Raw genomic sequence first — 14,574 nt, 5'->3', positions numbered from 1 at the left:
TCGTTTCTTGTAACTAGCAGACTTACTGGGGGCGAGAGAACAGGGACAAAGGAGCAGAGACTGTAATCAATTCATCTTACTGCCATCAAAGCCTATTGCACGTTTCCAAGTAGGCAGCACCACTGTGGGCTGTTCTAGTCTCCCTACTTCTGATGGCTGACATGGTTTTCACTGATTCCCTGTTGCAGAAATACACTAACCTCCTTCTTCCCCAGATTGTCCTTGTTGTCTGTCTTTGTAGCTGTTTGCCTTCTTCCCAAGTTGTGTAACAGTAATCATGGCATCTAGGTAATCCCTGGACTTGCTCTGTACTCATCACAGAGGAAAATTTAACAAAGTAGTGTACAAATATGGAAGACTAATGCAACCATTTTATTTGTAACTGTTCATTATTTGACTTGTATCTGTTTCATAGCTAACTGCATCCTCAATTCTAAGGGAGGTTAGGTTGCAAGTTGGGGCTTTGTAGTTCAGTGTGTGAGCAGTCACTGAAAGATTAACGCAGCTTTTTTAAAGCTGTTGTTTTAGAGGGATCCGAGTGTTTAATGTACTTCATACACACATAGTTTAAATGAATGTTTACTGTACTACTGGATGCTTAAGTGCATCAGCAAAAAATTAATATGAGAATGGTGCTCTTATGCATGTAGTATCTGTAGTCAATCTTATTAACGCTTGGCATCAAGCCCCTGATAGCTTGAGGCATCCTGGCCTGTTTTCAACTTTGCATTGATGCTAGCAAGCAATTAAAAAAACAATTTGCATGTTCAAAAAATGTAAAAACATTATCATATGATATTATGATTCACCTGTCTTATACAAATAGCCTATTTAATAACTGTTGTTGGCTTTTTTACACTAAGTTAAACTTCCTTTCTACAAAATGCTACCTTTTTCTACCTGAATCAAGTCGTTTTTTTTTCAATCTTGTCATAAGCCTAACTCTTTAGGTGAATTGTCTTATTTTGAGGGACAGTTTGTAGGGCGATTTGAGAACATAAAGTATTGTTTATTGTAAATTAGTACTTTCTGTTTGGTTTTGAGCCTTGTGAAATGACCATAGTTCATATGTTTTTTTCTCTTTTTTTTTCCAAAACCTATAAATGTTCATGTGAATTATAAGAGACTTTATCACACATTTTTCCTAACAGTTTTCTGGACTTGTGGCTGGAGATTAAATAAAATAAATGACTTCATCTCATGCATGGAGCGGAGACCAGTGGAGATAAATAACTGTTGACCTGAGTGCTCCAAATCTTAAAATGTATTAAATAAACTAAAACCCTTATATAAACACTACAGAACCTTTGAGCAAAAGCTGTCTTGCTACCAGAGAAATGTTTTTCTTTTTTAAATCTGTTTTTGGCGTAAGAACAGCTGCAAAGTTGATGTTTTGAGATATTTGGTGCTGAAATGTATGAGTAGTTTTCTTGGCAAACTTGAAGCCGTGTATCTAGATCTGAAACTATTGAAGAGTTTGGTTTTTATACTTGGGAGTGAGTTTATCAAAACAGTCTTACATATTGGAGAGAATCATTGCTGGCTTCTCAAAAAATTGTAGGGAAGTTCAGAATTTTACTTGCTATGAAACAAACGTTGCTATCTTTTAGTTATGACTGTGGAACTAATGTTTAACTTGTAATTTAATTATAAAGCTTTAATGTGCTCAGTGTGTGGTTACAATGTAAAGATGGTTCACTTCTATGAGGATAAGCAAGTTCCCATTCTAAAAAATGGGTGAAGGTTTCTGCATCTGGGCTGATCTTTAAATAGAAAGTCAGAGCTTTCTAAAGACATCCCAGGGGAGCTCCTGCATTGCCATGCTTGAAGAGGTCACTTTTGTGTCAGTAAAAGACTCCTGGATGGAGTGATTGCTGTTGAACTTTGTCTTACTTTGACTACTGAGATGCAGTTAGTTCACCGTAAGGTGAATAAAGTTTGCTTAAGGTCTTCTGGAGTAAAGGAATTTTGCTCAAATACTAGAGCACGTTGTTAGCAGTTGCACAAGTCCTGCAGAAGAGGAACAGGTTTGATAGGCTTTCATTATTCTTAGCACGACTGCTTTTTTGTATGTACTTAATTCCTCTAAGTATGTGTAACTACTGTTTTATTTCCAATTTATTACTGAATTCTAATTCACTATAGGACTTTTAACGTTACAAACCTTATTTAGGTTTAAATTGAAAGTAGTCCACACTTCACTATGTGGTTACTAGTTTCTTACTTGGTTCACAACTTTGTTATAGACATATAGCTGTTTTTAATTTCAAATTTATGTGAAGTGAAAATAGCCACCGGTTAAAAACAAATTATCCTACTACCTTTTGTACGCACCGTTTCACTTCACATCTGTTATTCTTCATATACCGTTCACTGTATTTTTGTGAATCACTTTTTTCTAGTACAGCCATGTGAATTCATGAAACTGAGCCCGCTTTCATGTTCCACTTAGTTCTGATGCCTGAAACTGGTGTTGAAATTGGTGATTATTTTCCATCCCAAGGCAGTTACTCAATGACTTCTTGAACTTGTGGAGCCTGGCTTCCTGCAGGTTTGTCCTCCAGCTGATGTGAGCTTAATTCTAAACACCCCCTCCGTGGAGAAAAAGCTTCAGTAGATGCTTCCAGTGGTGGCCGTTTGATATCCAGTAACTAACGAGTGTTTGCTGCAGCCTGTCCCTCCGGACAGGGCAGGTGTTGGAGTCTCCTGAAAGTAGGGCACTGCTCAGCAGAGAAACGAGGAGTGAGAAGCTCCGAGCTGAACCCAGATCATCTCCTGCTTGCGGTGATCGGAGCCCAAGATGTGCTCCAAGGAGGGGACGTGCACATACATGCTTGGGATGTTCTTACAAAGGAAAAGAAAATAGAAATGCAATGTAGGGCTGTAGCTTTTATGTTGGCCAGGGGTATAGGTAGTAATAATCAGAGTAAAGGACTCCTCGTTCTTCAGAGTGTTTTATACCTTAATTATTGGAGTTCTGTGCAGCATCATAGGGCTGGTAGCCTCCCTCCCTGTAGGCACTTGCAACTTAAAAAAGCAGTGATGTTTCAAAAGCTATATGTATGTAAATGGAGCAGAGCACAGGATGATGGGTAGATGTACTCACCTGTACGCGATGTGGGACGCAAGGAGTTCTCCAAAGAGTGTGGTACTGACCGGCGTGGAAGAGCTGTGCTGTTTCTAATGAAGTCAAATGCTCTTGATACTCATTCCTTCCATTTCCTTAGTCCTAGCTAATGAAATACACTGTGGGGAAGCATGAAGAGTAGGCACAACCAAAACAGGGAATTGTGATCAGATTAGAAATAACGAAAGAAAGCAAAACCCAAAAACACAGGTCACAAGAGCATGTGCAGGTTTTTCCGAAGGTTTATTGCGCGATTGTATCTTAGTATTTCCTTCTATCAATCTGCATGATTAAGGCTTAACTACTTGTTTTCAGCTGCATGAGCTGTTTCTTTCCCTACAGATGGACTTCTTAATGCCTTTTTGAGATTGTTCCCTAACTTTCTATTTAGTCAGCAGAGAAGAAAAATCTGTTTATTGGTGCAATTCAAATGTGATTGTAGTTCTGAAAGGAAATCTTTTAATTAAAAATGTTCTCCTCTGTTTTCTGGATACATACTGTCTATTTAATGGAGATGACTGCCAAGCTTTGACTTCTTTTGGCAAACACAAGTCTAATTAGCATTTCTGTACCAAATAGAACCTTTTTATTTTGAATTTGCAAAAGGAATGCAGGAATTCTTCTTGCTTACAAGGGATTTTTTTTTCTGCCTCAGCAGCAACTACAGTCTTTTCGTCTCATAGCTGAGGATTGCCATACTAACACCTCATGGATAAATGCATTCAGTTGGGATTCTCTCACTAGCTCATTGACCTAAAATGCTGCCCATATGCTTCTTAAAAAAATAAAACTTTTTTTTTTGATGAAGCTTAAGCTACGAAAGGCTAACAGATCAGTGATTTATTAACAAACCAGTGATTTATCATCTGCATAGCATATCCAGATCTTTTTTTTTAAAAAAAAAAAAAAAAAGTAGATGAAAATGTTTTTGTTTTAGTGTAAAATCCAATGCTGCTCATTAAGGGGATGCATATAGCACAAATAAGTGTGGGGAGGTGTATGAAGATGTTATTTTTAACTTGAGTTGTCTTTCCATTCAGAGCTGTATGGAAAAATATGTAGACAAGATAATGAATGTGGTGGCATCATATATCAAATTACTTACACAGATGAGTTACATGGGCAAGAGGTTTTTAGGTGGTCATATTATCAGGCACGGGAACAATGCACTTTTTTAACCTGAGAATATAATTGGAAGTGCTTCGAACTATCAAAAAGCAAAATTATATTTTTTTATGGAGTCAACTGCCATTCTTCCAGTTGATTTGAGAAGGCATTGATTTAAAAAAAAAAAAAAAAGTTAAGGGGGTAGGAGGTTCAGTATTTGTCTAATTTTAATTTAATTCTGTAAACTTGCAACTAGTTGGGGTCTGACTTCAGTCTGACATACCTGGATCTGATAGCACTAGAGCTGTGTGATACCCTTTATTCTTCTGATGATATAGTGCTGTCATCATATATTTTGTAAAATGTAGTTGCATGTAAGATACCCTTAATATTTTGTTTTTTAAAGTCATGTGAGAGAAAAACCTTAAGAAAAGTTTATTTTTAACCACTTATGTTGTGATTTAGAAATACATGGAGCATGTCTACACTTCTCTAAATAAGCATTCTGACAAACCTAGTGCAATGTGGTGTGTTTTCCTAATAATAGGGGTTATTTAAAGGGGAAAATTGGCTAATGAAAAGCAAAATGGGAATGTGGTAAGTTTGCTGCTGCTTCTGTTTCTTTATCTTTGTCATGGGAAGGTCTTAGACTAAGTATTTTCAGCTGTCCTAACAGCTGAAAATGCCACCTATTTGAGTGGTTTAGTTCACTGCAACTCCTACAATGTTTGTCACTTAACATTTCAGTTGTATAATTTTCAGAACTTTGCTGTGAAGTCTACATAAAAATGAACTTATTCAAAATTGAAGTGTGTGCTAATCAAATATTTTAGTACTGGATTACTGTTTGTGTATTGAATTATGGTATCCCACAGTGTATTTTCTGCAGCAAAGTATGAACTGTCACAGCATGATGTGTTTGTGCAGCTCGGAAATAACTTCTGGCGGTGCCAATTCAGAATGGCTCTCGTTCACATTATTTGGAAACATCTATGTTTTTTTTAAAGAAAAAATATATGGGAAAAAATATTTGATAACCTGGGAGATCTGTACTTTTTTAGGGAAGTATTGTCCTAGAAAAGAGGTCTCTAGAACAATGTCTTTTGTATCTCTGTCTTTTGGTTCTGTTGCATGGACTGCTGTGTAAAGTATCAGTACAGTTTAACAAGCCCTACTTTCCTTTTGCTTTGCTTTTGAAGGACTTAGTAAATATTGAGATGTTTTTGACTGCTAAAGAAGTGGAAGAGTCATTGGAAAGACAAGAGACTATGACTTGCTTGGCTTGGTGTCACGATAACAAATCCAGGCTCAGGAAAATGAAGGTATGAAAATGTAGTGTTGTTAATGTTTTGCTTAAGTAGTGGTTTTCTAAACTACTTGGATATTTGATGCGGTCAATTTGGTTTAAATTATAGGTCTTGAATGAGGCCTTGTATAAAAGTAAGGACAGTAAGTACAAAATCCATCTTTTAAGGTGTAGGTTACTGGCGCTAAACTAGCTCACTTGAATGCCAAACCTGAAAGCAAATGTGCTTAGTGTCTTGATGCATGTGAGCCTGTGTGTATAGCTCTTCTTGCATCCTGCTGAGAATACAATTCCTAGTTTATATATGAAGGTATTTTAAGAGTGAGATGAATCGGTAAACATATGTCCTGAAGCTTATCACTGAAAGAAATCTAATACAGATTTGTGTTAGTATTTTTGAAGTGTATACATCAAAAAAAAAAAAAAAAAACCCACACACAACACCTTGAGTAAAGAAATAACCTGTAAGAAATTGAAGTTTCTTGAAAAATAGAAGTCTAATAAAGGAATAAGTGTACTATGTTGTCTGCCGTTGAATACTGTGACCTGAACGTGCTGTATATTCATCCCTGCAGCAGGTTTAAATTTCCTTATCCCTTAAATTCTGCATTTTACAATATCCTGTAATCGTTTATGGGGCTTGCAGAAATCTGTTTTATAACTATATTAACCAAAACCCCTGCCTCCTTCAGAGATGTCTTTTTTTAAAACTAAGTGCTTTCTTTAACCAAAAATGTTTAAGTGCAGTTAAAGGTAAGCAAAGAGTGACGTTCTGTGTCACTCAGGGGTGCCAAAATGAGAATGAACTGAAGATGGGACACGAAAGGAAAACGGCCAGTGATTACTCTAAAGAAAGTGATGAACTTGTTATGGAAACCATTAAAGGAAAACCAGAATTGGTATGTAAACACTATTGCATAATTATGCTGCTGGGGGAAAAAAAATAAATTATAATCTTAATATGCTAAGCAATATAAGAAATAAAAATCTGAATGTCGTATTTTTTCATCACCAATCTTCAACAAACAAGGAAGGAAAAATCTTCCCCATCCCTCGTCTTGGAAAAAAAAAAAAGAATATATATTTCTGCAAGCCCTACTCTTAGATATTTAAAAATCTAAGGCTGTGAAAGATCAGAGTTGGAAGAAAAGAAGTCCCTATGCTTCTTTCTGAAACACAGACATTTCTTCTGTTTCTGGTTGCTTAGCTACTCGTCAGTGTTAATGTTCTAAAACCCAAGCCACCATCTAAAAGTGAGCAAAATCAAAAAATCAAACGATGTTGGCCTGGGAAAGCATGTAGTTCTGTAGTCTTTACAGATGTGAGCCATCTGAACTCTTGTGAATAGCTTCTGTGGAATTGTTTGAAGGTATGAAAAGCTGAAATACGTGCATCATCTGACTGTTCAGGACTCTTTTCTTTCAGTTACACTTGTCTACAGAACTGATAGAGCCATTGACTTGTGGCTTACTTGAAGATTTATTAAAAACAAACAAAAAAAGACTGAAGATTGTTTCTTGGGCTGTAGGTTTTTTGCTGCTGAAATAATTAAGGGAAATACTAAGCCGTAGGATTTGGTATTAAAACCATTTGAAAGTTTGATTAATTTTATTAATAGAAACAAACTTAGCTAAAATTCTAAATGAGGCTTTTGTGTGGATCTCAACAAAAGGGAATTTTAATGTAATTCTGTTTGAAAATTCCAAGTAAAGTAGAGAAGAAATTTTTATTCTTTGCTAAATGTACATACAAGTAGAGAAAAATGTGTAAATGGAAAATAATTCTTCTGTTCCTTAAACAACTATATTTTAACGAGTAACAGAATGCATCACTTACATTCAAATGGCTACGTTTCTGATCTTAAAACAAATCACTGAAATATGTGCCTTAGTCACCCCAGGCAGTTAGCTGATACAAATTTGGAGTTGCTCAAATTCCTCATGAAGTCACTGAGGAATTTTGATATTATTGTGCTGATGGACAATAAACAGAAGGCAACTATTCATTACAAGCATGGGGGAAGAGAAAATACACTTGGCAAATGGGGCACGGTAACTCAAGGAGTAAAGTTACTTTTCAAGATTCAAAGGACTTTAGGTTTTGGTTGTGTTCTTAAGGTAATAAAACAGTTGGCTGTGTCCCTATAAAGAAGCATAGTGACTTGTTCTTTTAAGGGGGGCGGGTGGGGAGAATCTGTTTAATTCCATATATTCAAAGTTTTTTATAGATTTTGTGAACTGGTGATGGAATTTGATTTAAAGGGACACGGTCAACTTCATTAGGCTTCAAATTTTACCCTTGTCCCAAAACAGGTAAATGGCACTTGGTTTTCTTGTTTGAAATTTGTCTTCAGCATGGCTTTTAGATGTTTGACAGCAGCAGCAGGATAGAAGTTTGAAGAAAGGGAGGGGGAGAGATGATCGCAGTAAGCTAAACTCCGTGCTGCTTTTTATTAGTAGAAGGGGTTCAAAGACTTGTTTCTTCGTTACAGTCTTCTGGGCAGACCTCTCTTGTTTAAATTATCACATAGCCCCAGACTTCTGTTCAGTCTGCTACTTTAGACTGTAAGATAGCACTAAGAAACTAGCCGCCTGTTATTCTCACTTGCATCCCAGATAATGATGGTTTCAATCATTAGGAAGAAGTTTATCCCTGCTAAGTACTGAAATTTTGAAGGAGGCAGGAGGAGTTTTGTTTGCTTTTAGGGAATTCTGTGCTGATGTCTTGTCCACAAATCAGCATTTCAACTATTTCATGAATGCCTAAAAGCAAGGAAAAAAGGTTGCATGTTATTAACACTTTGTTGTGCACACATAGTATTTAACATACTGTGCAGTGCAGTTGTGGCACCGTCTAAGACCCTGTCTTGTCTTTAATCTCAGAGTTGTCTGGAGTTCAGCCTAAGGATTCAGGAGTTCATTGAACTCATTCGACAGAACAAGAGACTGGATGCTGTGAGGTATGAAATTAGGATGCTTACCAAACAAATTTCTTAATAAGATGGTATAAGATGGTATAATATTTCATTAGTAACATGTGATTATTACTGCAATACCCAGAAGCCCCATTGCTGCAAAAGGTCTTGCTAGCACTGTTGTGATCAGGTTTTGCATTTAAGTTGGGGTTGAATTTTTTGAAGGTGGAATGACACCGTACCTTTTTAACAACTTACTGTTGTCATTTAAACTCTGCATCTTTTTTACTCCTCAATCAAGGGCTAGGAAGCTATCTGTTTATAAAACAACTGTGTATGCTGGTGATGTGTAATGAACATATTTACCTTAAACTCATTTTCAAGAGGTACAGCTAGCTTCTTATAGGAATTCATTGCAATTTTATCATAAAAATACTAAAATTTTATCATAAAATTTTATCATAAAAATACTAAAAGGTTAATGACATGCCTATCTCATACTTAACGTTTCATACAACTCTGTACTGTTATGTGAGGATAACAAGCTATGTTATCCTCTCCCACTCCCTTCCCTTAGTCCCGAATAAAGGAACAAACTCAATATCCTTTTTTAGCTCTTTTGAACTTATTCAGTGTTAGGACTTTGAGAACAAGACAACAACACTGCCCAAGGTGATGTGAATGAGTCAGAGAACTAGTTATACGTAATCACAATCTGACTTCAACCATTAAGATGATCTTCCTGGCAATTTCAGCACATAAGGCAATTTATGCTTTTAAGTTATTGCTAAACCCTAAAAATCAGGACCACTAACACCCCAGGATAACGCAGGAAACCAGTTCTGCTGAAATGAGTGAAAGTTTGGTAGTGGGACTATAAAATGTGTTGATAATTCTTAAAAGCAGTGATCTTGCCAGCACCATAAAATATGATGCAGGTGGCAGAGCTACTGGAGCTTAGACACAGACAAAGGGGGAAAAGGAAGTCACAGCAGGTTCTGGTTTATAAGAACTTTTAAACCTAGGGTGAAATGACAAGTTTTAATGGCCAGACTTGATGCTTTAATGCATCAGGATGATAACACTGTTGTACCTGAACATTTCCATGAAGTTTGATGTTAAGGGATTTGCAAATCTTACTGCCTGTAAAGCTGTGCTAGAAATGGAAGCCGGCAGGAGGCTTGTATTTTGTGGAAAAGCTCCTTTTTGGTCAGAAGAGTGCAGAGCTATAGGAAACGTATCAAGTATCATAACATAACCATAGACTGAAAGCGTTCTAGCTCAGTTGTCTGCTTTAGATGGAGAAATTCCCCTGCACGGTGAACCAGATGACTTTGTTTTAATAAAATGGGTGAGAGAATCTTAGTTTAAAAATGAAAAAAGGAAAACGCAGTACAACTTTGAGAGGTCAGTCTAATGCTAACACCTACACCAAAATGACTTGCCTTTTATTTTTAAGGGGTTATTACGGATTGTTACTTCTAATTTTGTTCATACCTCGTGTTTGCTTTCAGCTACCTCACATCATTACTACTTTGCCCTACTTGCACCTAAACGATCATTGTTTTGGTCTCACCCAAATGTGCAATCTGATAAAACTGCAGCTAATTTTAGCATGTTAATAATTTGGAGGGGAGGACCTACGTGCTGTCACTTAGAGGTGTGCGCATACCCTTTGGTAGAGCTCTCGATCCTAAGGAATTAAGTCAGGTACAGATGAAAAGGGTGAGAGACTCAACTGCTTGGTCTGTTTTCTGAAGCCTATTGTGCTCTTTATCCAGTGAATACTGTGCCTCTGTGTCTTTAGCTTTACCCTCTTTTTGCCTCTTTGCCAAATGTGCAGTCATGCATCTTAACAATAAATAGTCCATGCTCTAAAAACTGTTTTCTTTGAGCTGCAACTTCCTTATGTGGCTTGGAAACCAGAGCTGAAATAAGGAGATGGGCTGAGAATTAGGACAAAGAATTAAGGTCATTCCGTATTATATGTTTACTGAAAATTTGTTTCCTTCTGTTTCTTTTTCCTTATAGAAATAGTAAAAATTTGCTAGTTGTCACCCTCAGCATTTTAGGACCCAGTGCTCTTGACATGGGATAATTTGTACTAGCATAGGCTTTTATTGTTTTATGGCTCCTCCTCTTTACCTTTGGGGCTTTCTTTCCAAATGTCTATTAAAACATATCTAGGTCCTCCTGAGATTTAAAACCTACAGGTCCTACCTACATTGCAAATAAATCTCCATATATTGTGTCAGTAGGGATAAGGCACACATATTCCACACATCTATTGAAATTCAGGGTCCCCGTATATTTTATACTTGGCAGTTATAACTTACCAGTGGTAATAATGCTGCTTTAACTTTTTAACTTCTCATAAATGTAAAAGGAGCTGCTGAAGGCCTTCTCAGTTCACTCTTTAACAGGATAAGTTTTGATAATTTTGTACTTTGAGTTCAGCTTCTCAATGCTGTCCTTTTAAAGAACATGGCTAAAAAACGTTAGCTTTTGCCATTACGTTCTACTTTGTTTCAAAATAAACGCCTAACGAGTAAGGCAATATATATTTTAGAAAGGGGTAGCATAAATCTTGCTGCTTATAGCAAACTGTTGCAACTGGTGTTTTTATTAGCCTGCTTCTGTTAAGTGCCTGCAGCGGGATTCTTTCAGTATTGTGTCCGAGGTGCAATAAATAGGTCAGGCATCCATTAGAAAGCAGAGAAAGAGGCTGTTTACCAAGTAGTTTCCTGTATGAGTGGAACTCGGGAGAGCTGACATTTTGTTGAAACGCAGCTGGTGTTTAAATAAGTTTGAAAGCTTTGCTTACTGCCTGCTGAGAACCTCTGAAGTGGCATCCTGCTTTTAGGATAAAATGGATGTGAGCCTTAAAAATATATGTTTTATATAATAAGTGTTTGAATTTCTGTAGCTTTTTAGAATATATGTACAAACCGACCTTGCTCTAAGGTAGCTTAGCAGAGTGGTCTTGAGAGAGTTTGTTTTGCGAATGTACAAAAACTACTACTTTAATACAAAGAGTAAATCACTTCTGCTTAAGTACATCACAAAGTTTTTTGTAGCCTCGTATGATCAGCCTTTAACTCCTACGGTCTCTCCAAGTTTTTGGAAAGCTCGTACATATTGCGGTAGCAGCGGATGGCTGATGATGCTGATTGCACGCTTTCAGGGCTGTCACTAACCTCAGCTGGGAAAATCTGAGAGCATTCTGCTACTTTGCTTTCATGGGAGGCTAGAGATGCACATTCTTAGCCAAGGCTTAACAAAACATCCTGCACTCTTTTTCTTAGGACATAAAGGAGAAAAGTAGTAATAATAATAAGAAAAAAAAGCTGGTGATGTACAGAGAAGGAGAAAACAGCCACAGTCTATTAAATTTCAGTCTACTTACCTCCTGCAAGAGTGTATATACACAGTTTGTTCCTTCATCTCCATCTCCTTGAAGGGAGAGGGGATGGGGTTTGAACAGTTGCATAAAAATAATTACCAATTAAAAAATACTTTTGAGTGCTTTGATTATAAATTTTGCTAGTAGTCACGATGGTCTCTGAGATATGGGCGTTCAGGCGTGGGTCAAAAAGACTGAGCAGAAAGAACAAGTCCTTCCTTGAAAACACCCTATGTTTGTGTTCAGTTATTGATTCTTCCTGATAAATACTTTAATTCAAGTATTCAGGCGTCTAGAGATGCTCACACATTCCATAGCTTAAAAGCTTTTTAAAAATCACTGTACACTTACAAGACAGACTATAAGTCTTAGTCTTCATAAATACCCTTTCCTTTTTGGATTTGTCAAGTACACCATTAGCTGTTTCTCCAGCCCAAGGAGGCGTTGCAATTTCAAACAAACAGAAGACGACTTTGTCTCTGTAGAGTTTACAGAATCGCTCTGGGATTTGAGGAAAGGAAAAAACTTCCTGCCTATTACTTTGATCTGTCACAAGAATTCAGTTAGTGGTTTCAAAGATGGTCCACTGATAATCATTAAAAAAAAAAAAAAGTAGCCCACTGCTGTAGCTATACTGACTAATATGTGCTAGTGGTGCTAAAATCATTGTAAATAAGTATTCTGAGGTTCATATACATGTCCAAGAGCATAACATTTGGATAAGGATAGAGAAAAGAAGAACAGCAGAATGAAAAGGGAAGGGGTAAAGAATGGCACGAGAGCAAATAAGGCGTTATTTAAACATTCTGCAGTCACAAGTACTCATAGTACTGCTTCTTGCTTCCCAATGTTTTTAAAAAAAAAAATGTTGTGAATTATCAAACTTGCTTCTCTTTCTAAAGGCTATCTTACTTCACTTGTACTTCTGTTTGCTGGCAGTCAGAGGATAAAGTCAGTCCAGACATCAGCATCTCAAGCCTTATGGGAAGACTTCCTTGTTTTCTTAAGGGGCAGAGACAGGAGGGAAAGTCAGGAGGTGAAAACTAACAGAAGGTCACTTTAGAAAACCTAATTCCTTCTGGCTGAACCCCAGAAGGCCTCCACACCGCAATTTGTTCAGTATTTTTCAAACGATTGAAGTGTTGGGTTGCTGAGCACTTCTCACTTGAAAGGCTAGCACCCATGTAGTGGGGTTTTTTATACACGCAGCAAAATATTTATTCTAGCCCTTCTTGAACACGTGCGTTGTGTGGCCAGTATTTGCGTGTTGCAGCTCAGAGTCCTCCTGGAAAAGGGGGATGTGAGAGCAAATTGTCGAGGCCTGACAGGGAGGAGGACCGCAGTGCTAACAAGGATGGTGCGAAGCCAAAGTACCGCTTCTGTTTAACATCACGGAACACAAGTGCACGGTGATCATTTTAAGATGACTTTTCTTCTCCCTCGTGAGTGTGCACACAAAAATTCAGTTCAGCTGGTAGGGCTGAATTCTTGCTTTCCCTGAGCTTTCTTCAAATGGCTCTCGCTTTCATCTGCAGGGCTGCACAAACACTTTAGCTCTCTTCCAGCGTGTTCACCCTGCCTCGGCTCTGCTCTCAAGCCACGGATTTTGTACTTCTGCTCTCATACCAGTAATCACCTGGGGAGCAATATTTACATTCCTGAATTGCTCACCCAGAATAGGAAGCTGAGTGGAAACAGTCTGTCCTGCATAACTTCCCCTGCTTCCTGCCTTGGGTGGGAGAGGAAGTAGGAGCTCTGAAACACTGCTGAAGAGCCTGTTCTCGTGGTATTGGTGACCCAGTCACAGCGAGTGGAAGACAGCTCTTTAAGTTCTATCTAGATCTTTCTTTTTTTAAACTCAGCCCATGAATTGGACAATTAAGGAACACCATATGCTTCTAAAACAATTTGTACTTTTCTAAAAGATCTTAAAAGATTTTTTAACAAGTTTAGAAGGAACAAACACTCACCAGAGTGCTTCAGAGATGACTTTGTGGCTTCCCTGTAATACAAACTAGGGAGAAATACAGCACAGAGAAGACTTTTCTGCACTTAGGCAATGCCAGAAATTCAATACAGAGCTGATTCTGTACTCAGGCTACTATGCAACGTCTGCGCAGCACTGAAAACAGGCTTTTGGCAGAAAAGCTGAACTAATCATCCAGTTTAAAGGCTGGAGGGTTCTCCCGCGGACTTAAACTCCAACTTGAAAGTTGACGATGTTAAAAAGACTTCATAAGGAAGTTACCATACAGCATTTAGAGTAGTCAGCCTTATCTGATAATTCTCTAGTTTCTTGGTATTAGTGTTGTGGAATACCTGAATTTTTTTGCTTGAAAGATATTGATAGTAATTCTGTCACTTCCTTCAAATATCCAAGTTTTCAGTCTTGTGAATCTCTTAAGAACAAGTTCACACTGATTATAGGTTACGCTTGCATTTCCCAGGCAAAAAGTAAGAAGCTGCTACTAAGAAGCTTATTTTGTTGCATTACCCTACAATTTCTAGTGGTCTGTACAGAAAGTGACGCTGCCTTCTAGCCTGTACCAAAAAATCACTTACTCAAAAGCAAGCATTCTCCCAAATGTCAGTATAAACAAGATAAAATCAGAAGTGTTTAAAATTTTTACTGGTTTGTAATACCTGGTTATCAGACCACATTCCTTTTCGCAAGTGTTTGCAAAAGGAGTGTGATGCATTGAGCTTGTATAAATGGA

The 14,574-nt window shown here is 37.5% G+C and overlaps 1 protein-coding gene across 7 annotated transcripts in view; it reads left to right on the top strand.

Annotated features, from left to right (window-relative positions):
* Positions 1-14,574, top strand: part of MAEA (macrophage erythroblast attacher, E3 ubiquitin ligase) — a 50,410-nt gene that overhangs the window by 28,719 nt on the left and 7,117 nt on the right. For 3 of the 7 annotated variants that reach the window (XM_083836283.1, XM_083836287.1, XM_083836286.1), the window contains exons 4-6: positions 5,434-5,556; positions 6,326-6,439; positions 8,423-8,499. In XM_083836283.1, the coding sequence (XP_083692409.1) occupies positions 5,434-5,556; positions 6,326-6,439; positions 8,423-8,499 (314 nt within the window). The remainder of the gene's footprint in view (positions 1-5,433; positions 5,557-6,325; positions 6,440-8,422; positions 8,500-14,574) is intronic. The other 4 variants (XM_083836284.1, XM_083836288.1, XM_083836289.1 and 1 more) reach the window with 2 other exon arrangements.

This window comes from Anser anser (assembly GCF_964211835.1).
Source record: "Anser anser genome assembly, chromosome: 4".
Taxonomy (NCBI): Eukaryota; Metazoa; Chordata; class Aves; order Anseriformes; family Anatidae; genus Anser; species Anser anser.
This window is presented reverse-complemented; position numbering and strand designations above follow the sequence as displayed.